Source organism: Chrysemys picta, chromosome 20 (assembly GCF_011386835.1).
Source record: "Chrysemys picta bellii isolate R12L10 chromosome 20, ASM1138683v2, whole genome shotgun sequence".
In the NCBI taxonomy this organism is placed as follows: domain Eukaryota; kingdom Metazoa; phylum Chordata; order Testudines; family Emydidae; genus Chrysemys; species Chrysemys picta.
This window is the reverse complement of record NC_088810.1, coordinates 1,557,416-1,584,767: the sequence shown is the minus strand read 5'-3', so window position 1 is coordinate 1,584,767 and position 27,352 is coordinate 1,557,416. Positions and strand designations below refer to the sequence as shown.

The 27,352-nt window shown below is 55.5% G+C and overlaps 1 protein-coding gene and 1 long non-coding RNA gene across 3 annotated transcripts; both read left to right on the top strand.

Annotated features, from left to right (window-relative positions):
- Positions 1-4,245: 4,245 nt before the first annotated feature.
- On the top strand, positions 4,246-9,654 carry LOC101936590 (phospholipase A2 inhibitor and Ly6/PLAUR domain-containing protein-like). Of its 2 annotated transcripts, none has more exons than XM_065574031.1 (6): positions 4,246-4,389; positions 5,107-5,203; positions 5,765-5,875; positions 6,443-6,598; positions 7,039-7,182; positions 9,036-9,654. In XM_065574031.1, exons 2-6 carry the CDS (start codon positions 5,149-5,151, stop codon positions 9,191-9,193), a joined length of 624 nt encoding a protein of 207 aa, XP_065430103.1. In that variant the 5' UTR covers positions 4,246-4,389; positions 5,107-5,148; the 3' UTR covers positions 9,194-9,654. The 2 variants fall into 2 exon arrangements, with proteins under 2 accessions (XP_065430103.1, XP_065430102.1); XM_065574030.1 differs by having other exon boundaries at positions 5,107-5,212.
- A 7,548-nt stretch (positions 9,655-17,202) lies between these two features.
- On the top strand, positions 17,203-20,429 carry LOC135976741 (uncharacterized). Its single transcript, XR_010594040.1, has 2 exons — positions 17,203-17,831; positions 19,509-20,429. It is a non-coding gene; the product is annotated as an uncharacterized LOC135976741 (long non-coding RNA).
- The last annotated feature ends 6,923 nt before the right edge of the window (positions 20,430-27,352 follow it).

The window sequence follows — 27,352 nt, the reverse complement described above, 5'->3', positions numbered from 1 at the left end:
TTCCCAAGGAATCACAACCTCTTGTTATTCGCTTGGATGCCAGCAATACGGCCTTGGCTGCTTCGCTATTGCAAAATAATGAGCGGGAAAACTGGAGCCGGTAGCGTCTGAATCCAGGAAATCGCGAGGAGCCCCTCACAGGGACAGCTCCCATCACGGACTCTCTGTGTGTGTGTGTGTGTGTGTGTGTGTGTGTGTGTGTGTGTGTGTGTGTGACTGAAAACCATATGCTGACTGCTGTATTCTCAATAAATGCGGCGTGTTGCCTTTTCCCCTATAAAAAGATCTCGTGTGCTTTTTGTAAGCATGGCAGCGGGGGCATCAACGCCAGGCACAGCCCAGTCAGGGGTAAGGCCCCGTTGTAACGAGCTCCCGCGGGCTGGGGTGGGTTCGCCCCCCATTGTATCTTCTCTGGCAGCTGCGTTAGTGGAACACAAGTCCCTGAGCTCCGGGCCGGGGGAGACTCACCGGGGCTCTGCGGGGGGGAAATTCGCCAAGAACCTTGTGGAATTAAAATGCAGCTAAGATTCAGAAGAACAAAAAAAACCCTAGCGAAATTCCCCACCCGCAGGAAAGCTCTGGAAAGCCGGCCAGGCGGAGGGTGAGGTCCTGGCTCGGGGCAGGCCGGCCAGGTGAACCGACGGAGGGTGAGGTCCTGGCTCGGGGCAGGCCGGCCAGGTGAACCGACGGAGGGTGAGGTCCTGGCTCGGGGCAGGCCGGCCAGGTGAACCGACGGAGGGTGAGGTCCTGGCTCGGGGCAGGCCGGCCAGGTGAACCGACGGAGGGTGAGGTCCTGGCTCGGGGCAGGCCGGCCAGGTGAACCAACAGGGGTGAGGTCCCGGCTCCGGACAGGCCGGCCAGATGAACCGACGGGGGTGAGGTCCCAGCTCTGGGCAGGCTGGCCAGGTGACTGTATGGAGGGTGAGGTCCCGGTTCAGGACAGGCCGGCCAGGTGAACTGACGGGGGTGAGGTCCCCGGCTTGGGGCAGGCTGGCCAGAACCACCAACGGGGGTGAGGTCCCGGCTCAGGGCAGGCCAGCCTGGCGGAGGGTGAGGTCCCGGCTCCGGACTGGCCGGCCAGGCTCTGGTAGCCCTGGGACCTGCCTCCGGGGCACCCTGTGGCCGGCAGTGTGGTACCCGGGACCCACAGGGCCTCCCGCCTGGTGAGCTGCAGGCGGTGGAGGGGGTGGGATCAGGTGTCCCCGTCCCCTCAGCAGGCAGGTGCCCGGCGGAGTTTGGTGGCAATCGAAGCGTCTCAGGGGGCTGTTCCCAGGGGACTCTCTGGGGCGTGATCCCCCCGGCGACGCCCTTCTCCGCTCTGCTTTCAGGCACCCGGAATTACACCTACGCCGTGCGCGGCTGTGCCACGAAAAGCACCTGTGCCAGCAAGGTGGGGGGGTACAAGCTGCCGGGGTGTCGCGGAGTGCGGGGGAGTCAGGGCCCTGCACCCCTCTTCCTGGGATTCACCCTGACTCTCAGCCAGCCAGTAACACAGAAGGTTTATTAGATGACCGGAACACCGTCTCAAGCAGAGCGTGTAGGTACAACCAGAACCCCTCAGTCAGGTCCTTCTGGGGGGTTCAGGGAGCTTAGACCCCAGCTTGGGGTTCCCTGTGTTGCACCACCCAGCCCAAACTGAAACTAAAAATCCTCCAGCCACTTTCTCCCCCCTCCCCTCTGCCCCTCCTCTCCTTTGTTCAGTCTCCCGGGCAGGTGTCACTTCTCCCAACCCCCCTCTTGGCTCAGGTAACTTCCTTCAAGGGAAGTCCCCCATCCCCAATGCAACCCCCCTGCAACCTTCCCAGGTCAAATCCACCCCGCTCCCTGCCCCGCTCCCTGCTCCGTCACACGGGGGTCTTCACCGACATCGTGATAACGTCCGAATGCAGCCCGGCCCCCACCCCCGGCCCCAAGCAGAGCACTTAGCCCCCAGCGCCGCCACCAGGCCCCAGCCCAGCCGCAGTCTGGGGCACACGGAGCCCGGCTGGGGATCGCTCCTGTTGCCGTCGCTCTCGGCACAATCCAGGATCGGGATCCAGCGTCGGGCACGAGCCACAAACTGCTGGGGGGGGGGAGGGCGGCAATTTATTTCCTGTGAGAACGTCCCTGAATAAAGCATCACCAGCGGGTGAGGGGGGAAAAGACGTGTGATTTTTTAACACTGTTGCAAAACTGGCACAACAGGGCCCCAATCTCGGCAGGGGTCTGGGCAGCGCCTGGCACAGGGGGGACCCTGGACTCGATTGGGGTCTGGGCAGCACCCAGCACAGGGGGGACCCTGGACTCGATTGGGGTCTGTGTGGTGCGTAGCACAATGGGGGCCCTGGTCTTGTGCGAGGTCTGGGCAGTGCCCAGGGGGTCTGGTCAGTGCCTGGTGCGAAGGGGGCTCCAGTCTTGTTTGGGGTCTGGGCCGCGCCCCCATCTCTCAGTTGAACCCTAGGACCAGAGGCAAACCCCAGACGCTCCCACCCCGGGCACCCCCTAAGAGGAGAGGCAGTGCTCTGCAGTGGTTAGTGCACTCACCTCGGATGCAAGAGACCCAGGTTCAATTCCCTGCTCTGCCCCAGACCCCTTGGGTAAATCACCCAGCCGCTCTGTGCCTCAGTTTCCCCATGTAGACAACGGGGCTAGCAGCCCTGCCCTGCCTCCCAGGGGTGTGTGGGGATGAAGCGGCAAGGATGGGGCTGGCGGGTTGTGGTCCAGGAGGGGGGGACACGCTGAGCTCTGCCCAGCCCCTTGGGGAGCTCTCCTCCACAGCCTGCCCGCCCCTCCTTGAACTGCACCCATGGGCAGAGATGAAGGGGCAGGGGCATTGCCCCCCAAACTGGACACGTCGCAGAGGTGATGTAGGGGGATGGGAGCACCCCCTCCCTTAGCCCTGCTCCCTCCCTGCGGAGCAGCGTGGGGGGAGTGGGGAAGCCAGGCCTGGTGCTGTGCGCCTGCCGGTCCGTGTGCCCAGGGGGGCTGCCTAAGGGCGGGTCGGAGAGCCGCTTCCTTCCCCCATCACTCCTCAGCCACGGGGGGGGGGGGAGTGTCACTGTATGGAGAGCTGCCCCCCTCCCCCAACCCCTTCAATTCAGATCCTCCCCCACACGCACCCCGAACCTGCCCCACTGAGTACCCCACACACAGACCCTCCGGCGAGCCCCGTGCAGAACTGGGGAAATCAGGACTCACTCCACTGGGGCCCGTTCCCCCATGTAAATCAGGAGTCTCTCCACTGGGGCCCGGTCCCCTGTGTAAATCAGGAGTCTCTCCACTGGGGCCCGGTCCCCCGTGTAAATCAGGAGTCTCTCCACTGGGGCCCATTCCCCTATGTAAATCAGGAGTCACTCCACTGGGGCCCGTTCCCTTGCGTAAATCAGGAGTCACTCCACTGGGGCCCGGTCCCCCGTGTAAATCAGGAGTCTCTCCACTGGGGCCCGTTCCCCGTGTAAATCAGGAGTCACCCACTGGGGCCCGTTCCCCCGTGTAAATCAGGAGTCACTCCACTGGGGCCCGTTCCCTTGCGTAAATCAGGAGTCACCCACTGGGGCCCGTTCCCCCGTGTAAATCAGGAGTCTCTCCACTGGGGCCCGTTCCCCGTGTAAATCAGGAGTCACTCCACTGGGGCCCGGTCCCCCGTGTAAATCAGGAGTCTCTCCACTGGGGCCCATTCCCCTATGTAAATCAGGAGTCACTCCACTGGGGCCCGGTCCCCCGTGTAAATCAGGAGTCTCTCCACTGGGGCCCGGTCCCCCGTGTAAATCAGGAGTCTCTCCACTGGGGCCCATTCCCCTATGTAAATCAGGAGTCTCTCCACTGGGGCCCGGTCCCCCGTGTAAATCAGGAGTCTCTCCACTGGGGCCCGGTCCCCCGTGTAAATCAGGAGTCTCTCCACTGGGGCCCATTCCCCTATGTAAATCAGGAGTCACTCCACTGGGGCCCGTTCCCTTGCGTAAATCAGGAGTCACCCACTGGGGCCCGTTCCCCCTTGTAAATCAGGAGTCTCTCCACTGGGGCCCGTTCCCTTGCGTAAATCAGGAGTCACTCCACTGGGGCCCGTTCCCCGTGTAAATCAGGAGTCACCCACTGGGGCCCGTTCCCCCGTGTAAATCAGGAGTCACCCCCCTGGAGTCCCTGGGCCCATTCCCCTCACTTCCCCCAGGGTAAATCAGGAGTCACTCAGCGAGGCTGCTCCTGTTCACACCAGCTCCGGGGGCCGCCCTTCAGCAGGGGGAGGACGGGGGAGGGCTTTGGAGAAGTGCCCCGGCCTGGCATGGTGCCCGCCTGCCGCACCATCTATTTAACCAGCCCGCCCCTGCCCACTCCCCAGCCAGCAGCTAACCCCGGCATCTCCACGCCCAGGGACAGAGCTGCAAACCCACCCCCGAGCCCTCTGCTGCCCAGGTGAGAATTCCCTCTCCAGCCGACCCCGCCGTCCCTGCCCCGCGCCAGCCCCTGCCCCTGCCCCTGCCCCAGCCCCTGCCCCTGCCCCAGCCCCTGCCCCTGCCCAGCTGGATTAAACCCAGTGCTTAGGGCAGGGGGAAGCCAGGCGGCGGGTGCCAGGGCCTCTGTCTAACCGGGGGACCACTGGGCAGAGTGGGAAGAGACTGGCTCTGGGGTTGTCCTTGATCCATGGCTGGGCTCAGCGGGCGACGCTGCCAACCCTGCTCGCTCGGGCGGGCACTCCCCAGAGACTGCTGCACAATGCCACGGCCCCCTACAGAATATCGGGGCTTCCTAGTGCAGGGGAGGGGGGTTCTCCCAGAGCTCAGGAGAGAACCCAGGAGTCCTGGATCCCAGCCCCCCTCCCCGCTCTAACCACTGGATCCGAATCCCCTCCCAGAGCTGAGGAGAGAACCCAGGAGTCCTGACTTCTGGCTTCCCTGCTCTAACCACTGGATCCGAATCCCCTCCCAGAGCTGAGGAGAGAACCCAGGAGTCCTGACTTCTGGCTCCCCTGCTCTAACCACTGGATACGAATCCCCTCCCAGAGCTGGGGAGGGAAACCAGGAGTCCTGGCTCCCAACCCACGGCCCTCGCTCTAACCACTAGACCCCACTCCCCTCCCAGAGTTGGGGGCAGAAAAGCAGACTTTGCTCTGTGATCTCTCCTGCGTTCCAGGTTAAGTGGCTCTGACACCAGCCCCCTGCTCTCTCCAGAGCCATGGACGTTCGTCTTGTCTTGTGTCTCCTCTGGGCTCTCCTAGCTACGGCCAACGGTGTGTGGTGTGAGTTTCTGGGGGTCTAATGGATTAAAGTGGGGGTGGGGAGAGCCAGGACGCCTGGGTTCTATCCCAACTCCTGGAGGGGGAGTGGGGTATAATGGGTTCTATCCCCAGATCTGCCAGTGAGCAAGTCCCTGCTCCGTGCCTCAGTTTCCTCCACCACTCTGTCTAGTTGACCGTAATCTCTTTGGGGAGGATCTGTTTTTCAAGGTGGGTCTGTGCAGCACCTGGCACGACGGGGAGCTGATCTCAGACGCGGTCTGTGCAGCTCTTAGGAAAGCATCACGTGGATTGTTCCCCTGAGAAAATCACCATGGGAAACGTTCCCATTTTCCAGACAGGGACGTTCCTGGTCTGGCTGCTGGAGGGAGTCAGCAGAAATGGCTCTGCCTCCGCTCTCGAAATAACTCCCAGGGGGGCCAGCCCAGCCGAAAGGGTCCCTGGGGGCCTGAGAACCTGGCTCACGGGATTTGAGCTGCCCCGGTGCCAGAAAATGACCTGCCATGCCAGTAAATGGTGGGCAAGGCTACAACTCAGGAGAAATTCCTTTCACAGCACGTCCTTCCAGCTGTTACCGGAGACTCCCCGGGGACAGCAGCCGCGAAGAGAGGAGCTGTAGCAGTGGGGCAGATGCTTGCATCGCTGTTCATGAAGAGAACAGCTACGGTACGTGCCGTGGCGCCGTGACCCAGAGCAAGGCGCGGGCTCTCGAGGCTGCACATCGTGAAGCAGCAGATTAGAGCAAAATCGCGGCGTTCAGCTAAAACCAAACAGCAGCTCTCAGGCCTTCATAGTCAGTGTGACAGACGCAGCGACATGCCTGGGTCTGCTCAGAGCCTGAGCCGATTGCCAAGAAGAGAGAAAATTTCCCCAGGCATCTCAATGGGGTTTTAACTCCCAGCCCCTTGGCCCTAGGGGGACTCTGTCAACTCCCCCCCCCCGCACCCAGCTAGGGACCCTGCATGAGGGGCAGAGTACAACAGGCCTGCCCTCCCCCGCCCCCCCAAAGTAGAGAGCCCCAACTGCCAGGCTAAGGCCCGTGGGATCCCACCCCTGCCACCAGTTTGCACACACCGTCACTCCGGGTAGGGGGGTTGGATCAAACACTGAGGCAGAGCCATGTGGGGTGGGGTGTGTGGCCTTAATCCAGCTGTAGGGAGCTGGCGGGAGTTTGGGGTTCGGGCGCTATCTTGCTTTCACCCCTTGACAGCCGTTCCTTCCCCTCCCCACCAGGGGGCGAGGTGCACAGGGGCATCTCACAGTTATGCGTCCTCAGCCGGTTGAGCCTGGAGGGTGACCTGGACTTCGAATTCGGGGGCGGCGTCTACGTGAGGATCCACTCTGAGATCTGCAGAGAGACCAACTGCAACACGGGGGAGATAAGGGAACGTACGTACCCGGCCTGTGCCCGCCCCCACCCTGGCACCTCTCACCTGCCCTGCCCTTTCCCTCCGCTGCCCTGCACCCTTGGAGATCAGGGACTCATTGCACCGGGCGCTGCCCAGCCCCCCCGACCGAGATCAGGGCCCCCCATCATGTCGGGCGCTGCCCAGACACATAAGGACACACAGCTCCTGTCCCAACGAGCTTCCAATCTGAATGGACCCAGGCAGGATCATTCTTACCATGTTCCCGTTGGGGAAACTGAGGCCCAGGAAAGTCCAAGCTCCCCCGGCCAGTCAGCGGCAGAGGTGGGAGGAAGAGAACCCAGGCGTCCTGACATCCAACCCTGTGCCTTCACCGCAGTCTACCCGCCCTGGAAACGCCGAGATACAAGGAGCTGCGTCCCGCTTCAGCCCCGATTCTGATTCCCCGCTCTTTGTCCACAGGCTCCAGACTCAGCACCTTGCCCAACGGAAGACAGTGCCCGTCGTGCTTTGCCATGGGATCCCCCCGCTGCCTCCAGAACGACATCCTGCACTGCCAGGGGGGCGCCAACCAGTGCGTCGACGTCGTTGGGATGCTGTCAGAAAGTGAGTTCCCCATAGGCCCCCCCCAGGCCAAACCTGCTCAGGAGATGCCCGGGCATGCCAGCGGGCACTGGACCAAGCACCCCCCCCCCACGAGTGGGGCAGGCTGCAGGGCGCGTGGGCGGGGCTGGGGGGAGAAACAGCCTGTGTTCAAAATCTGCAAACGAAAAAGGGGTCCAGCGGGTGGATGGTTCAGAACGACTTCATCTTCTCCCCCTTTTCTTCTTCCGCTCTTCCCGCCTTCCCCCTCCGTCCTTGGGGTCGCTGCCCCGTGGCAGGGGAAGCCCCAGCACCCGGACCCCGCTGCAGCCCTGGGACTGCGGGAGTCTCACTCCCTGTGGGGCCGTGACGCGGGGACAGAGCTGCTCCGGTCATGGGGCCACAGTGGGGGCGGGGACAGAAAGGAGCAAACGAGTTGTGGGGTAGGTGGAATATGGGGGAGGGGAACCTGGGGGAACAGAGGCAAGGCCCAGGGTAAGGGGCAGAAAGGGATGGAGCTGTGGGCAGGGCCGCAGGCAGAAGGGGCGGAGCAGGGGCAGGGCCGCAGGTGGACGGGGTGGGGAGAACCCCCCCCCACCCACTTGCTCTGGCCCAGGGTCCCAGGAAACCTTAATCCACCTCTGACGTCTTTTCTTGTTTGTTCTCCCCTTTCTTTTCCTTCTGTCCGTCTCTTTCCTCTTGTCGTCTCTCCTTCCTGTCCGTTTCCTCCTCCTTCCCCCTTCCTGACTTCTCCCTTTGGGAATCCCCCCCCCCCTTTTCCTGGGGCTTTTTGAAATGGCCCCATCCAACCGGAATTGTCGCCTTTCCTCGTCTGTCTCTCCCCCCCCCCCCGCTCCGGCCAGTCGTCTGTCTCCTGCTAGTGTCTCTTCTTTACCCTGAGACTGGCAGATCTGGGGGGCACGGGCCGTCTCTCAGCTGCTTTGCCAGCGCCTGGTGCAGTGAGTCTCTGTCCCCCCTGTGCCAGGAGCTCTGTGCCCCCCGTCAAGGTTCCCCCCCACTCTGAACTGTGGGGTACAGATGTGGGGACCCACATGAAAGACCCCTTAAGCTTATATTCTAGCAGCTTAGGTTAAAAACATCCTGAAGGCACAAATTCCTTCCCTTGTCCTTGGACGGTATCGCTGCCACCACCAAATGATTTAAACAAACATTCAGGGTAGGGTCACTTGGAATCCCTATCCCCCCAAAATATCCCCCCAAGCCTCTTCACCCCCTTTCCTGGGGAGGCTTGAGAATAATGTGAGTACCAACCAGACCCTTTGTCTCTAGGACACTGAAAATCAAACAGGTTCTTAAAAGAAGAACTTTATTTAAAGAAAAAGTAAAAGAGCCACACCTGCCAAATCAAGATGGAAGGTAACTTTACAGGATAATAAAAAGATTTAAAACACAGATGATTCCCCCCTGGACTCAACTTCACAGTTACAAAAACAGGAATAAAACTACCTCTTAACATAGGAAAAATTCACAAGCTAAAACAAAAGATAATTTAACACATTTCCTTGCCCTGCTTACAACTTTTGTAATCTTAGATGAATCGTTCCAGGTATGTTTTCAGGAGATGTTGTCCCTGCCTGGTCTCTCTCTCAGTCCAGAGAGGGAACAAAACAAAAAGAGCACAAACAAATCCCCCCTCCACCCCCAGATTTGAAAGTATCTTCTTTCCCCATTGGCCCTTCTGGTCAGGTGCCAACCAGGTTAGTTGAGCTTCTTAACCCCTTACAGGTAAAGGGATTTAGTACAGCTGCCAAGGAGGGTTTTTATGTTACCGTATCTATGTTTATGACACCCCCAATGCCAGGGGCTCTGTGCGCCTCCCTCCCATGCCGGATAATAACAACAATTTCTCTGGGCAGGAGGCATCGAAATCCCTTTTGCGGGAAGAGGATGTGCCACCAAGGATGTGGCCAAGATCAAACCCGGGTTCCCCCTGGTGTCGGGCGTATACATCTATCAAATCAAGAAGATCCAGTTAAGCCCGGCCCCCTGGGTGGAGACTGTGGATGGCTTCTGATGCCCTGCTGAGCTGCATCCCAGTGACACGGACCCGCTTCGAGCTATTCCCTCCCACCCCTTCCCAGGCCTGTCCGTGGCTTCACCCCCAGCTGTGACTCAGTTTACCCCCACCCCAGGCGGGGAATAACGGTGCTGAGCTGCCTTCATAAAGCGCTTTGAGACCCATCAGTGCAGGGCCCAAGCCAGAGACCCATTATGGGCTTTGCACTGAGCGTGACGGGCTTAAAAACAGGCCTGAGTATTAGAGACCCATTAGCAGCTTCTCCCCAGAGAGCGCTCTGAGGGGTAGAACCCAGGAGTCCTGGCTCCCAGCCCCCACTTCTCTAACCCACCAGCCCCCACTCCCCTCCCAGAGCTGGGGAGAGAACCCAGGCATCCTGCCACCCCTCTACCCTCTGTTCTCACCTTTTGAATTTCCACACACTAATGCATTGAATAAAGCTGCATCATAAATCCAAATTCCCTGCAGAGCACATGAGTCTGTACCGCTGCCCCGTCCGCACCGGACCCAGGAGTCCTGGCCCCCACCCCCACCTCCCAGAGACTAACAGGGAATCTTGAGTCACTCGACGTTATTGCCGAGGGCAGCTCTACACTAAACACCTGGGGCGATGGGTCGCATCCTGCATCGCTCCGGGGTGTGAAACATCCACACGCTGGGGGCTGTAAGGAAGCTGACCTCGCCCCGGTGTAGCCAGCGCTGGGTCGATGGGGAGAAATCAGACGTCCCAGCTCTCAGGAAGATGGACTAACTCCGGCAACGGACACACCCGCCCCTCGGTGTAGTCGTGTCTACACTGAAGCGCTACAATGGCGCAGTGTGGCCGCGTTTCAAGTGGACACTAGGGTGGCCAGGTGCCTGGTTTTCAACTGGAAAGTCCAGTCCAGTCGAAAAGGGAACCTGACAGTGTCCGGTCAGATCTACTGACTGGACAGCCAAAGTCTGCTTATGGGGGAGGTGGGGAGGCGCTGGGTCATCGCCCGCACCAGCCCCTACTGAGCCGGGGCTGCCTCCGACCTTCACTGGGCGGCTGCAGCTCCCAGCCCCGGTTCTGCAGGTGAGTCTCTCCTGACCCCAGCCGGGGGGTGGGAGGGGAAAAGCAGTGAGCAAAGCAGGGAGGGGGGAAGAGGAGTGGATGGGGTGGAGCCTCGGGAAGAGGCGGGGCAGGGGTGGGGCTTTGGGGGGAAGAGGCAGGGCAGGGTCGGTTCCAGCACTCCTGCTGGAGTGTCTGGTTTTTTAATATTACCAACTTGACAACCCTAACAGACAACCCCTTAGAATCCAGGAGGCTCACACCCAAGAACCGTCCCAAACCAGAGAGAGACAAAGCAGGCTGCTCCATAAGGCTGAGAGGCCCAGCTCGCCCCCTCCCTATTCTCTAGGCTGGCTCTCCACAGACTGACTCAGGCCACGTCCATCCTTTCAGTGCCCCTGATCCTGCCAGCATAACGAGAAAACCACCGGAGCATTTCAAGGAGGGCTTGTCACTGTAACCCTGTTTCCAACCAGCCCCAAAAGGGGGAATGGAAGGAACGTTGGACAGGTGAGCTCCAGCCTCCACGCCCCTGGGTGCAGGTCCGGGCGGAGTGTGAAAGGGACAGCAAAGAAACAGTTGTCTGGAAAAAGCGAGCTATTCCGCTGGGTAGGAAAGAGAGAAAATGGGGCAAAAGACCAGCTTGGCTTAACCACGAGATCTCGCATGATCTAAAAACTAAAAAGGAGTCATGTAAAAAATGGAAACTAGGACAGATTACAAAGGATGAATATAGGCAAACAACACACTGCTCAGTGAGGAGGGAGAACAAGTTAAAAATCACTTAGAAAAATTAGATGCCTGCAAGTCACCAAGGCCTGATGAAAGGCATCCTTAATTACTTGCTCCATTCTCTTCCCTGGCACAGAAGTTAAACTAACTGGTCTGTAGTTTCCTGGGTTGTTTTCATTTCCCTTTTTATAGATGGGCACTAGATTTGCCCTTTTCCAGTCTTCTGGAATCTCTCCCGTCTCCCATGATTTTCCAAAGATAATAGCTAGAGGCTCAGATACCTCCTCTATTAGCTCCTTGAGTATTCTAGGATGCATTTCATCAGGCCCTGGTGACTTGCAGGCATCTAACTTTTCTAAGTGATTTTTAACTTGTTCTGTTTTTATTTTATCTGCTAAACCTACCCCCTTCCCATTAGCATTCACTATGTTAGGCATTCCTTCAGACTTCTCGGTGAAGACCGAAACAAAGAAGTCATTAAGCATCTCTGCCATTTCCAAGTTTCCTTTTACTGTTTCTCCCTCTTCACTAAGCAGTGGGCCTACCCTGTCTTTGGTCTTCCTCTTGCTTCTAATGTATTGATAAAAAGTCTTCTTGTTTCTCTTTATTCCCGTAGCTAGTTTGAGCTCGTTTTGTGCCTTTGCCTTTCTAATCTTGCCCCTGCATTCCTGTGTTGTTTGCCTATATTCATCCTTTGTAATCTGTCCTAGTTTCCATTTTTTATATGACTCCTTTTTATTTTTTAGATCGTGCAAGATCTCGTGGTTTAGCCAAGGTGGTCTTTTGCCACATTTTCTATCTTTCCTAACCAGCGGAATAGCTTGCTTTTGGGCCCTTAATAGTGTCCCTTTGAAAAACTGCCAACTCTCCTCAGTTGTTTTTCCCCTCAGTCTTGATTCCCAGGGAGATTTTAAGAGTAGGTTAGATAAATGTCTATCAGGGATGGTCTAGACAGTATTTGGTCCTGCCATGAGGGCAGGGGACTGGACTCAATGACCTCTCGAGGTCCCTTCCAGTCCTAGAATCTATGAATCAGCTCTCTGAACTTACCAAAATCCGCCTTCCTGAAATCCATTGTCTCTATTTTGCTGTTCTCCCTTCTACCCTTCCTTAGAATTGCAAACTCTATGATTTCATGATCACTTTCACCCAAGCTGTCTTCTACTTTCAAATTCTCAACGAGTTCCTCCCTATTTGTTAAAATCAAGTCTAGAACAGCTTCCCCCCCTAGTAGCTTTTTCAACCTTCTGAAATAAAAAGTTGTCTGCAATGCAGTCCAGGAATTTGTTGGATAGTCTGTGCCCCGCTGTGTTATTTTCCCAACATATAGCCGGATAGTTGAAGTCCCCCATCACCACCAAATCTTGGGCTTTGGATGATTTTGTTATTTGTTTAAAAAAAGCCTCATCCACCTCTTCCACCTGGTTAGGTGGCCTGTAGTAGACTCCTAGCATGACATCTCCCTTGTTTTTTACCCCTTTTAGCCTAACCCAGAGACTCTCAACACTTCCGTCTCCTATGTCCATCTCTACCTCAGTCCAAGTGTGTACATTTTTAATGTATAAGGCAACACCTCCTCCCTTTTCCCCCGTCTATCCTTCCTGAGCAAGCTGTACCCATCCACACCAACATTCCAATCATGTGTATTATCCCACCAAGTTTCAGTGATGCCAACAATGTCATAGTTGTATTTATTTATTAGCACTTCCAGTTCTTCCTGCTTATTCCCCATACTTCTCGCATTTGTATATAGGCATCTAAGATACTGGTTCGATCTTGCCTCCCAGTTTTGCCCTGACCCTCCTTTCTCTCTGCCAATATAGCCCACACTCCCTCTCGTTTCCGACCCATCTCTCAGGTCTCCATGTTTCCCACTTACCTGTGGGCTTTGCTCACCTGTCCCCGTCGAACCTAGTTTGAAGACCTCCTCACTAGGTTAGTCAGTCTGTGTCCAAATAGGGTCTTTCCCCTCCTCGAAAGGTGAATGCCATCTCTGCCTAGCAGTCCTTCCTCAAATAGCATCCCGTGGTCAAGGAAGCCAAAGCCCTCCTGGTGACACCATCTTCGCAGCCAGGCATTCACCTCCATGATGCATCTGTCTCTGCCCGGGCCCCTACCTTTGACAGGAAGAATTGAAGAGAATACCACCTGCGCTCCAAACTCCTTCACCCGTACTCCCAGAGCCCTGTAGTCACTCTTGATCCGCTCAGTGTCACACCGCGCAGTATCATTTGTGCCCACATGGATGAGTAGCATGGGGTAGTAGTCAGAGGGCTGGATAATCCTCGACAATGCCTCCGTAACGTCTCGGATACGGGCCCCCGGCAGGCAGCATACCTCCCGAGATGAAATGTCAGGGCGACAGATGGGCACCTCCGTCCCCCTCAGCAGAGAGTCTCCGACCATCACTACCCTACGTTTCCTATTCGCAGTGGTGGCAGCAGACCTCCCAGCCTTAGGGGTACGAGGCTTCTCCTCCTTTACTGTAGGGGGTGATTCCTTCTCTCCTGTATCAAGAAGAGCAGAACGGTTTCCTATTACCACGGCGGGAGGGTTCAGAGCAGGGGTGGAGCACTGCCTGCTGCCAGAAGTAACCAGCTGCCGGTGTCCACCCTGAGCCACCTCCTCCTCCATCAGTGGTGTGTCAGCAGTCCTGTGTACTGGGACAGCTCTTAGGGGGCTTATTACTTTACCCTCTTACTTCCCTGGTCCTTTTCGCATGAGCAACAATACCCAAAGGCACAAACAATTCGATGTTTATTGGGGTGAACTTTCAGCAAGCATGATTCCAGCTTCATTCCTCAGTGTTCCCCTTCCCAGCTCTGACACCACAGAGCCATCCCTGTTCCCATTCCCCCCTTAGCAAAACATGATCCCAATTCCCCCACCCCAAGTCCCTGTTCCCATTCCCCCCCGCTTACTTCCTGATTGACTGCAGACTATATAGTAAAACTTGAGTTCTGCTCAGCTAGACCTTAACCAATCATTTTACTGAAATTTAACTAACCAATCCTAACATGGTTATTTAACCAATTATATTCCACCACCTTAATTGGTTTACACCCAACAAAATTAATTATACAGCAGACAGAAACAATCACAGAACCAGACAGAGACCATGCAAATAAACATACAAAACAATACAGAAGTGAGGATTTTACAAGTAACAGAGGGGTGATCCATCATCTACAGCCAAGCACTGAGGTACAACCGCATCTGCTCCAACCCCTCAGACAGAGACCAACACCTACAAGATCTTTACCAAGCATTCTCAAAACTACGATACCCACACAAGGAAATAAGGAAACAAATCAACAGATCCAGACATGTACCCAGAAGCCTCCTGCTACAAGACAGGCCCAAAAAAGAAACCAACAGAACTCCACTGGCCATCACCTACAGTCCTCAGCTTAAACCTCTCCAACGCATCATCAGTGATCTACAACCCATCCTGGACAATGATCCCTCACTTTCACAGACCTTGGGAGGCAGGCCAGTCCTCGCCCACAGACAACCCGCCAACCTTAAGCATATTCTCACAAGCAACCACGCACCGCACCGTGACAACTCTAACTCAGGAACCAACCCATGCAACAAACCTCGATGCCAACTCTGCCCACATATCTACACCAGCAACACCATCACAGGTCCTAACCAGATCAGCTACAACATCACCGGCTCATTCACCTGCACGTCCACCAATGTGATATATGCCATCATGTGCCAGCAATGCCCCTCTGCCATGTACATTGGCCAAACTGGACAGTCACTACACAAGAGGATAAATGGACACAAGTCAGATATCAGGAATGGCAATATACAAAAACCTGTAGGAGAACACTTCAACCTCCCTGGCCACACAATAGCAGATGTAAAGGTAGCCATCTTACAGCAAAAAAACTTCAGGACCAGACTCCAAAGAGAAACTGCTGAGCTCCAGTTCATTTGCAAATTTGACACCATCAGATCAGGATTAAACAAAGACTGAGAATGGCTATCCAACTACAGAAGCAGTTTCTCCTCACTTGGCGTTCACACCTCAACTGCTAGCAGAGCACCTCACTCTCCCTGATTGAACTAACCTCGTTATCTCCACACTGATTTATACCTGCCTCTGGAAATTTCCATTACTTGCATCTGAAGAAGTGAGGTTCTTACCCACGAAAGCTTATGCTCCCAATACTTCTGTTGGTCTTAAAGGTGCCACAGGACCCTCTGTTGCTTTTTACAGGATTTTACAACTACATCTATACAGACATAAGGGTTTTCCAGCTGTGTCTATTGATAAGTGAGTTCTTACCAGACAGAAAACTATCAAACTAAATTTCCTTTTACATCTTCTAGGCTCTTCCCTTTCTCTGGAGGTGACAGGACTATCAGGACAGGATTGTATCCTAACAGCCCAATAGCCCCTTGTTTCCATGTGGCTGGTTTGGGATGTGAGGATGTGACCGTTCACTTCTTAGCTTATGGCTTCCTCTGCTGCTTAGACAAAGGCCTTACTTAGCTGAAGAACAGAGCCTCAGACTGTCTCTTTCACAGAGAGGGATTTTGATTCTCTCTTTTATGCCTCTATGTAACCCTTCTGCCCGGCTGAGTTGGCAGCAACAAGGGCCGGGTTCTGTATCTAGGGGTTCTGTTTCAATAACGTAATGCAAAACCGGCTCGAGCCCCCACCCAGTGACCTGGGACAATTACATACCACCCCCTGGGCACCTCTAAGAGACAATACTTCCCCTCTCGCAAGCACGGAGTCTGAGTGTGACAGAAAATGTTTAATAACATGAGGTAAATGACATCAGCATTAAATTGGAAAAACACCACAAACAGGATTCATAACACAAACCATGAGCAAAAAACCCACCCCAGCAAATTGGGCTGTGTCCTTTCCCTTTGGTTCTTGAATCCAGCAACCCAAAAATCACCCAGAGTCCCCAAAGTCCAACAGACCCCAAAGTCTCTTGGGTCCAGCAACCCCCCAAAGTCCCAAAAGTCCAACAGACCCCAAAGTCTCTTGGGTCCAGCAACCCCCCAAAGTCCCAAAAGTCCAACAGACCCCAAAGTCTCTGTCCCTGGTCAGTGCAGCCCCAGAGTAAAAGGGGGGGCACACAGGGTGTTAAGGAGCACCTTTTCTCTCCATGGGGTTCTGCCACAGCCTACACCACAAGCCAGTCCACTTCCTGCACTCCGTTCCTTGGGCCGCTCCAACCATCCCTGCACCAGTCACTGCTCCGCCAGCCACTTAGCAATATAGCTTCAGGCTCCCCCACTAGTTAACACAGCCTCAGTGGTCTCAGCTCTTTTGTGATTTCAGCTCTTAGCAATTTCAGCTCATAGGGGAGCCCCAGTGCTAGTGCACCATTGGCCCAAAGTGAATTCAGCTCAGCAGTCTGTAACTAGACTCCTAATGGAATCAAAGTTAGCTCTGACATTCACCAGTGGAGAGAGGAGATGGTGCAATTGGTGTTTCAAACCCTCAAAGTGAACCCACACCATTGGGTACAAATACCTACCCCCATCTGCTCTCTACTCACTAAAAAAAGAACAGGAGTACTTGTGGCACCTTAGAGACTAACAAATTTATTAGAGCATAAGCTTTCGTGGGCTACAGCCCGCTTCTTCGGATGCATATAGAATGGAACATATATTGAGGAGATATATATACACACATACAGAGAGCATGAACAGGTGGGAGTTGTCTTACCAACTCTGAGAGGCCAATTAATTAAGAGAAAAAAATCTTTTGAAGTGATAATCAAGCTAGCCCAGTACAGACAGTTTGATAAGAAGTGTGAGAATACTTACAAGGGGAGATAGAGTCAATGTTTGTAATGGCTCAGCCATTCCCAGTCCTTATTCAATCCTGAGTTGATTGTGTCTAGTTTGCATATCAATTCTAGCTCTGCAGTCTCTCGTTGGAGTCTGTTTTTGAAGTTTTTCTGTTGTAATATAGCCACCCGCAGGTCTGTCACTGAATGACCAGACAGGTTAAAGTGTTCTCCCACTGGTTTTTGAGTATTTTGATTCCTGATGTCAGATTTGTGTCTATTAATTCTTTTGCGTAGAGACTGTCCGGTTTGGCCAATGTACATGGCAGAGGGGCATTGCTGGCACATGATGGCATATATCACCAGACGAGTACCCAGAAGTCACCTCCTACAAGACAGGCCCAACAAAGAAAATAACAGAACACCACTAGCTGTCACCTTCGGCCCCCAACTAAAACCTCTCCAGTGCATCATCAGAGATCTACAACCTATCCTGAAAGATGATCCTTTACTCTCACAGATCTTGGGAGACAGACCTGTCCTCGCTTATAGACAACCCCCCAACCTAAAGCAAATACTCACCAGCAACCACACATCACTGAACAAAACCACTGACCCAGGAACCTATCCTTGTAACAAACCCCGATGCCAACTCTGTCCACATATCTATTCAAGTGACATCATCATAGGACCTAATCACATCAGCCATACCATCAGGGGCTCGTTCACCTGCACATCTACCAATGTGATAGGATACCAGTGGGGAGAGGAGCAGGACGCTGCTTTAAGGTTTTAAAGCAAAAGGCTCTCGCAGCTCCAGCTTTCCCGAGGAATTACAACCTCTTGTTATTCGCTCGGCTGCCAGCAATACGGCCTTGGCTGTTCGCTATTGCAAAATAATGAGCGGGAAAACTGGCGCCGGTAGCGTCTGAATCCAGGAAATCGCGGGGAGCTGAGATAAATGTTGACCCCTGTGAACGCGAATGTCCGGCAGCCGCCTGGGCAGTGCAAACTTTCGAGCCATCCCATCTGGACAATGGGGCTAGCAGCCCTGCCCTGTCTCCCAGGGGTCTGCGGGGAGGAAGCAGCAAGGATGGGGCTGGTGAGTTCTGGTCCAGGCGGGGGGGACACGCTGAGCTGTGCCCAGCCCCTTGGGGAGCTCTCCTCCACAGCCTGCCCGCCCCTCCTTGAACTGCACCCATGGGCAGAGATGCCCCCAAACTGGACACGTCGCAGAGGTGACGCGGGGGGAGGGGGGCGCCCGTATTTCTCCCTTAGCCCTGCTCCCTCCCTGTGGAGCAGCGTGGGGGGAGTGGGGAAGCCAGGCCTGGTGCTCTGCGCCTGCTGGTCCGTGTGCCCGGGGAGCTGCCTAAGGGCGGGTCGAAGAGCCGCTTCCTTCCCCCATCTCTCCTCTGCCGCGGGGGAGGGGGGGGTCACTGTATGGGGAGCTGCCCCCCTCCTCCCAACCCCCTTCAATTCAGATCCTCCCCCACACACACCCCGAACCTGCCCCACTGAGCCCTACACACACAGACCCTCCGGCGAGCCCCGTGCGGAACTGGGGAAATCAGGAGTCACCCCACTGGGGCCCGTTCCCTCGTGTAAATCAGGATTCACTCCACTGGAGCCCGTTCCCTCGTATAAATCAGGAGTCACCCCACTGGGGCCCGTTCCTCCATGTAAATCAGGAGTCACCCCACTGGGGCCCGTTCCCCCGTGTAAATCAGGAGTCACTCCACTGGGGCCCGTTCCCTCGTGTAAATCAGGAATCACTCCACTGGGGCCCGTTCCCCCATGTAAATCAGGAGTCACTCCACTGGGGCCCATCCCCTCGTGTAAATTAGGAGTCACTCCACTGCGGCCCATTCCCCCGTGTAAATCAGGAGTCACTCCCCTGGAGTCCCTGGGCTCATTCCCCTCACTTCCCCCAGGGTAAATCAGGAGTAACTCAACTGCCCGAGTGGGGCAGGCTGCAGGGCGCGTGGGCGGGGCTGGGGGGAGAAACAGCCTGTGTTCAAATCTGCAAACGAAAAAGGGGTCCAGGGGATGGATGGTTCAGAACGACTTCATCTTCTCCCCTTTTCTTCTTCCGCTCTTCCCGCCTTCCCCCTCCGTCCTTGGGGTCGCTGCCCCGTGGCGGGGGAAGCCCCAGCGCCTGGACCCCACTGCGGCCCTGGGACTGCAGGAGTCCCACTCCGTGTGGGGGCCGTGGCGCGGGGACAGAGCTGCTCCGGTCATGGGGGCCACAGTGGGGGCGGGGACAGAAAGGAGCAAACGAGTTGTGGGGCGGGTGGAATGTGGGGGAGGAGACCTGGGTCGAACAGGGGCAGGGCCCTGATGAATGGGCAGAAAGGGATGGGGGCTGTGGGCGGGGCCACAGGTGAGAAGGGGCGGAGCAGGGGCGGGACTACAGGCAGAAGGGGGCAGGAGCACAGACAGAAGGGGCGGAACGGGGGTAGGACTGCAGGCGGAAGGGTCCCTTGTTTCCTCGTCCTCCCATCCCGGTCTCCGGCCAGTTGTCTGTCTCCTGCTGGCGTCTCTTATTTTATACTGAGACTGGAAGATCTGGGGGGCAGCTGCTAGGCCAGCACCTGGTGCAGTGGGAATCTGTGCCCCCCATGCCAGGGCTCTGCCTGTGCCCCCCCATGCCAGGGCTCTGTGCCCCCCATGCCAGGGGCTCTGTGCCCCCCCCCATGCCAGGGCTCTGTGCCCACCCACGCCAGCGGCTCTGTGCACACCCCCCCCCATGCTGGATAATAATGCCAATTTCTCTGGGCAGTGGGCATCGACCTCAAAATCCCTTTCGCAGCCAGAGGATGCGCCACCAGGATGTGGCCAAGATCAAAGCCGGAGACGTCCTGTTGTCGGGTGTATTCACCTATCAAATAACGGCCATCCAGTTACGCCCGGCCACCCGACTGGAGACCGTGGACGGCTTCTGACACCCTGCTGAGCTCCATCCCACTGGCACGCCCCCGCTTCGAGCTATTCCCTCCCGCCCCCCAGGCCTGTCTGGGGCTGGCCCCCCCAGTTGTGACTCAGTTTCACACACACACAGGAGCACTGCCAGCTTTTCTGCCACCCTAGGTGGCAGAAGGTCCCACCACCGAAATACCACCTCGGTCGCCGCCCCCCAAATTGTAGTGCTCTAGGCGACCGCCTAGGTCACCTAATGGGTTGCGCTGGCCCTGCACACACACACACACACACACACACACACACAGTGCCAAGACACCTTCGTAAAGCGCTTTGAGACCCATCGGTGCAGGGCCCAAGCCAGAGACCCATTATGGGATTTGCACTGAGCGCGACGGGCTTAAAAACAGGCCTGAGTATTAGAGACCCATTAGCAGCTTCTCCCCAGAGAGTGCTCCGAGGGGTAGAACCCAGGAGTCCTGGCTCCCAGCCCCCACTGCTCTAACCCACCAGCCCCCACTCCCTTCCCAGAGCTGGGGAGAGAACCCAGGAGTCCTGGCTCCCAGCCCCCCTGCTATAACCACTAGTCGCCACTCCCCTCCCAGAGCCAGAGAGAGAACCCAGGAGTCCTGGCTCCCAGCCCCCCTGCTCTAACCACTAGTCCCCACTCCCTCCCAGATCCAAGAACAGAACCCAGGCATCCAGCCACCCCTCCACCCTCTGTTCTCACCTTTTGTATTTCCACACGCTAATGCATTGAATAAAGCTGCATCATAAATCCAAATTCCCTGCACAGCACATGTGTCTGTACCGCTGCCCCCGTCCATGCCAGACCCAGGAGTCCTGGCCCCCACCCCCACCTCCCAGAGACTAACAGAGACTCTTGAGTCACTCGACATTAATGCCTAGGGCACCGCTACACTAAACACCTGGGGCGACCCAGCTGCATCGCTCCGCGGTTTGAAACATCTACCCGCTGGGGGCCGTAAGGAAGCCGACCTAGCCCCGGTGTAGCCAGCACTGGGTCGACAGGGACATGGACTAACTCTGGCAACGGACGCACCCCGCCCCTCGGCGTAGTCGTGTCTACACTGAAGCGCTACAATGGCTCAGTGGCCGTGTTTCAAGTGGACACTAGAGTGGCCAGGTGCCTGGTTTTCGACCGGAAAGTCCAGTCCAGTCGAAAAGGGGACCTGACAATGTCCGGTCAGTAGATCTGACCGGACAGCCAAAGTCTGCAGGTCGGGGAGGTGGGGAGGTGCTGGGTCATCGCCCGCACCAGCCCCTACTGAGCTGGGGCTGCCTCCGACCTTCACTGGGCGGCTGCAGCTCCCAGCCCTGGTTCTGCAGGTGAATCCTTCCTGACCCCAGCCGGGGAGTGGGAGGGGAAAAGCAGTGAGCAAAGCGGGGAGGGGGGAAGAGGAGTGGACCGGGTGGGGCTTTGGGGGGAAGAGGCAGGGCAGGGGAGGTTCCAGCACTCCTGCTGGAGTGTCCGGTTTTTAAATATTACTAGGTTGGCAACTCTAACAGACAACCCCTTAGAATCCAGGACGCTCACACCCAAGAACCATCCCAAACCAGAGAGAGACAAAGCAGGCTGCTCCCTAAGGCAGCGAGGCCCAGCTCACCCCCTCACCTTTCTCTAGGCTGTCTCTCCACAGACTGACTCAGGCCACGTCCATCCTTTCAGTGCCCCTGATCCTGCCAGCATGACCGGGAAACCCCTGGAGGATTTCAGGGATGGCTTGTTACTGTACCCCTGTTCAGGGCCGTCCTTAGGATTTATGGTGCCCTAGGCGGGATTATTAAACTGGTGCCCCTGTGCCTGACTGGCTCTTAACAACACAAACATAAGCTTACAGTATTGGAAAACTTGCCACCTGCATGTTATTAAACCCAGTTTAACTTAATTAAGCACACTGTAATGCTGATGGACTAGCACTAAAGAAGTAGCGCTGTAGAAAAAATTCTGATTTGACAGAATGATGCAAATAATATAATTTTTTTAATCTGTCAACATTTGATTGGAAATGTATATGAAGAGGTATTGAAACAAGGATTTGTTTTTAATTAAAAGCAATCTTTCTGGCTTTTTTTGGCTGCAAAATCAGTAATAATGTCATTGTATGACAAAGACAAAGTGATGTCTTGTTCGATTGCGGGAATAGCAAGACCAGTCAAGCGTTCCTGACTCATTGTAGAACGGAGAGAGTTTTTAATGAGCTTTAGTTTTGAGAAACTCCGTTCTCCTGATGCGACTGTTACAGGAATTGTCGGTAGAATACGAGTGGCAATGTGCACATTAGGATATATGTCAACAAGTTTGCTGGTATGAATAAACTGTACAATGTCCATCACCGATTTTGCATGTGGCAACATTGGTGACAGTGTCCTCAATTCTTCGTACACTTCAAGTCCATTTAAATCAAAACTATCTCCGTGCTTCAGGAGGCTCTCTAGGTTCTTGCGCTGTGACCTTGAGCTAGTGTGAAGACACCTCACAAGGTGCTCCGCCCGGACTGAGACACAATAGAGTCGGAAACCCAGGTCATTTTTACAAAGCCACTTTTTAGTTTTAAATGTATAGTGGGCATCAGTCTTAATGTTAGTTACAACTCTATATCAACCTTCTACTGTAAATAGATTAATGGCATTATCCAGTTTAATAAGCTGGGTTTCCAAGCAGTGGGGAAATATAACCCCTAGTTTTACTCCTAGGTAAAGCACAAAGTGACCAAACTGAAGTCAGCACAGAATCATCTCATCTAGATGAAGGTAGCACAGAAATGTTACCGAAGTCCTATTGTGCCTCATTTTTGTTTGGAAAGACATTAGTAATAGCAGCACATTTTGGGCACTGCCAGAAATACAGGATAAATCACTGCCTCTAACGTTCCATCAAAAACGGACATTTTCACAGCTCTTGCGTGATCTGCTGCACAGACTCTTCACAAGGAAGTGTCCCTGGCCTTTTTAACTCGTATTAACCATGTATTTACTTTATGAAAGTTGGACAAAACATTGTGAAAATGTAAGACATTGGCTGCCCAATCTCTGGGCTGGCAAAAGCTATACTGACTCACTGGGAAAAAAAGCAAGAGAATCTTAGTACAACATATGGTCACTCTATACCAGGGGTCGGCCACCTTTCAGAAGTGGTGTGCCAAGTTCACTGTCATTTAAGGTTTCCCATGCCAGTAATACATTTTAACGTTTGTAGAAGGTCTCTCTCTATGTCTATATTATAGAAATAAACTATTGTTGTATTTAAAGTAAAGAAGGTTTTTAAAATATTTAAGAAGCTTCATTTAAAATCAAATTAAAATGCAGATCTTATCAATTTAGTGTGATCCTTGCCTGGGGGGGATCCTTGTCTGGGGTTCCAGCCACCAGCCCCGCTCAGCCCAGGCCAGCAGCAGGCGCTGAGTGGGGCCGGCGGCTGGGACCCCGGCTGGCAATGGGGCAGCAGCTGGAACCCCAGAGCGGCGGTGGGCTGAGCCGCTCAGCCCACCGCGCCATGCCATCAAAAATCAGCTTGTGTGCCACCTTTGGCGCGTGTGCCGTAGGTTGCCGACCCCTGCTCTATGCACTAGTAAGGGGATGAGCATATTACAGTTGTTGGAGGCTCTATTTAGCAGTAACAGGGCTATAGGAAAGTCAGTCAACATTTTTTGTTTCTCTGATGAAAACTGGCCCACTCCCTGCCCTAAACCCAACTTGTCACAAATAATTGTCAACAACTTAATTTTCTGTTTTTGGCTCAGATATTGATTTAAAAAAATATATTGAAATTGAATTCAGGGATTGTTAGCCAGCATTTTTGGCAAACAACGTTGTTCAATGACAATCTAAACGGCAACACAGTCCCGCTTTCATGCTTGGCTCACCCCCCCAGCCTGCTGGTCCAACAGCTGCAGTAGAGGAGGAGAGAGGTGGAAAACTGCAGGACCCCAAAATCCACCTCTTGGGGTGTAGAGTGGCAACAGCAGCAGCAAACCCTCAGGTCCGATCACACGCCAATGGGCCCCACCGCCAGCCCCATGGACCATGGTGAAGTTAGCCCAGCATCTGATCTCAGGGACGGGGCACCCCTGGAGCCACCGCAGCTCATCCTGCCCTGCGCAGCTCCCCCCGGATGGGATGGATCGCTGCCAGCCCCGGGGAGAGACGCGCTCCCCAGCTAGGGTGACCGGATCCAGATGTCCTGATTTTATAGGGCCAGTCCCGATATTTGGGGCATTGTCTTATATAGGCACCAATTACCCCCACCTAGGGTGACCAGACAGCAAGTGTGAAAAATCAGGACGGGGGGGGGGGGGGGTAATAGGAGCCTATACAAGAAAAAGACCCAAAAATTGGGACTGTCCCTATGAAAGTGGGACATCTGCTCACCCTATCCCAACCCCCTGTCCTGATTTTTCACACATGCTATCTTAGGGTTACTATACGTCTGGATTTTCCCGGACATGTCCGGCTTTGGGGGGCTCAAATCCCCGTCCGGGGGGAAATCCCCAAAAGCCGGGCATGTCCGGGAAAATCGGGAGGGAGGGAGGGCTCGGCCGGGGCTTCTTTGGCCGGGGCTGGTGCGGGGCCGGGCCGGGGTCGCGGGGCCAGGGGCATGGTGCCGGGCCGGGAGCCGGGCCGGGCGCGCGGTGCCGGGCCGGGCTGGGCGCGGGGCCGGGCGGGGAGCCGGGGGCGCGGTGCCGGGCCGGGGGCCGGGCCGGGCCCGTGGGGCCGGGAGCCGGTCTGGGCCCGCGGGGCCGGGCCGCCGGGGGGTGCGCTGGGCCGCGGGGCCGGGAGCCGGGGGGCCGGGCCGGGAGCCGGGCCGGGGTCGCGGGGCCGGGGGGTCGGGGGGTGCGCCGGGCCGCCGGGGGCCGGCAGTGCTGGGCGGGCCGGGGTTGGTCGGCCGGGGGCCGGGGCCAGCACCCCAGGCCCCGAGCTGACCCAGGCTGGAGCCGCCGGGGGGGCCAGCCTGGGCCACGCCTCCTCCCCCCACACACCCCCTTACCTGCTTCAGGCTTCCCGCGAATTAAATGTTCGCGGGACGCAGGGGAGGGGGCGGAGACTTTGGAGAGGGGGCGGAGTTGGGGCGTGGGCGTGGGTGGGGCTGGGGGGGGGGGCCGGGGCCCCGTGGAGTGTCCTCCTTTCGGAGGCACAAAATATGGTAACCCTATGCTATCTGGCTATCCCCAGCCCAGCCACGCGTGACCCCTCCAATCCTGGCTGGCTGCCGAGGAAGTGAGTTACTTTCACTTTCATTCCTCAGCAGGCAGCCAGCTAGCCTCCCCCCACCCCCACCCCGAACCCCTCACCCAACCCAGCCCTGCCGGAGGGGAGGGGAGAGAGAGAGAAGGGTGCTCCTTGCGGGGGGGAGAAAAGGGGAGTGCTCCGTGGGGTGTGGGGGGGAGAAGAATGGACGTTATGGGGGACAACCAGGGGCGGCTCCAGGCCCCAGCGCAGCAAGCGCCTGCCTGGGGTGCTGTCTGCCGGTCGCCCTGCGGGAGGTCCCCCGGTCCCGAGAGGCACCCCTGCTCTTACACACCCCAAATACTCTGTCCAGCACCTCCCAAATACCATCTCCCAGTACCCACACCCCCCTCCAGCACCCCAAAATACCCCCTCGCCCCACAGCAGTGTCCTCTATTACGGAACTTGAATTACAGGTGGGGTCACCCTAGATACAGTTGAATTTTAAAGGCAGGTGTTTCTGTTCTACCCCATGGAGTGACCGCAATGGGGCCAGGCTCTGGAAGTCTCAATGAGCTACAATCCCAGCTGGGTCCCCAGAGAGAGTTCCAGAAGGGCGGGGTGATTCTCTGCACAGCCTGGGCAGAGGCAGCGTTGCCCTTTTCTCTCCCCTCATTCCGAAGGCTTGGCCCGGATCCATGACACAAGGTTATGTGAGCTGGGTACATGCTGGGAAAAGCTCTGAGGCCCCCCCCTCAGGCCGGTGCAGAGAGGGGAGCAGAGCCCGGAGGCCTCCAGCCTGGCTCTCTCTCTCCTTCCCCTCTCCACCTACTACCTTGTGTACCCCGCTGCGGCTGGGCTGAATCTCGCCCCAGGGGGCCCAGCCGAGGGACACCCCGTCTATCTCTCGCTGTCCCGGGGGTCTCTCTCAGAGTCAGGGTCACCGTCCACTGACAGAAGAGGTGCCTGGAGGTTGCGGGGAGTCTCGCTTGCTCAAGTGGAGATGACTCCGTCTAAGGCAGAGTGGCGCCTGCCGACATTCCCCGCTCCGGCGGGGTCTGTCCGCCAGCTACCTCGTCCCTGGAGCGCAGGTCTCCCTCTGCCCCACACGGAGGGAGCCCTCATTGCTCAGTGTATAACAGGGGGGTCACTTAGCCTCCTGTACAACACGAGCAAGAGCTTTGTGTCCAGCAAGTATAAATGGGAATGGTTCCCCCCGGGCTTTGTCTGTGGGTCCGGAAGCCCGGGAGGGCGCCGCCCCTCACTCCCAGACTGGGGTGGCCGCATGGCCGGAGTGAGACTGCTGTCTAGCCCTGTCCACACAGGGGACACGGGGGCTAGGGTGACCAGATGACCCGATTTTATAGGGACAGTCCCGATTTTGGGGTCTTTTTCTTATCTAGGCTCCTATTACCCCCCAGCCCCGTCCCGATTTTTCACACTTGCTGTCTGCTCACCCTAACGGGGGCACACATCAGAGCTCCTCCCCTATGATATAGGAGCATAAACCCCATGGACTCTCGCCCTCGGTTTTACAATTGTACTTCTTTTTTCTTTCTTTTTGGGTGTGTGTTTTTTCTTAATAGTTATATTTTTACCTTTTTAATATATTTTACTTGTATCTCCTTTTTATTTTATTGTTTATATATATATATATATTAAGTTTCTTTTAATTTTATTTCCCCTTTTATGGTTTGTATGTATTTTACAATTCTTTTATTTTTCAGTTTTTATTATTTTACTTTTGTTAAGTCTGTTAATATTTTTGTATTTTATTCATTATTACCATTTTAAATTTAGTTTGCACTTTTTATAAATGTATTATTTTTTCTAGTTTTTATTCTATTTGATGTGACTCGTATACTGTTGTCCAATCATTTGGGCTCCTATCTTCTCTCACTCCAGTGAGGATCTTCAGCCTCTCACCCCATCATGGTAGTCATGCGCCGCCCCAGCCAAGTCTCTTTGTCCCCTGACTCCAGCCAGACCCTCCACCACCACCATTCCCGCCCATGGTGCTGAAGTGCGCACCCCCTGGCTTGAAGTGGTTTCCATCCTATGTTTACAGATTGGGTCACTGACTCTCAGCACCCCACTATAAAAATTGTTCCAGCACTTCTGATCCAGCCTGGTCCCTTGTCCCAGGAGTCAGCTGACTGGTGTGGGGGCCAAAGGGCTGAGCTGGGTTTTACAGTTCAGTCAACATAACCAAATAAAGCATGTTTGTAAGCCTCTGTGAAAAAGTGGTAGCCTAAGGGAAGTTAGGCACCAACTTCTTTTAGAGCATAAAGTGCTATAGAAAGTTAACAGATTTTGCTCTTTTTTTTTTTTTTTTTTTGACAAATAGGCATTCATTACGAGGCATTTTAATCCAGAACGTTGTGTAATACATTTACACTACATGACAGACCTGTATTTCCTGCACCGCTCAGAAGCAGGGCAAAGGCTGGGGGGAGTCGGGGTAACGGAGGAGCTGAGGGAGAGGGAGGGGGCCTGGGACTGAACCTGGAGGGTGTTGGG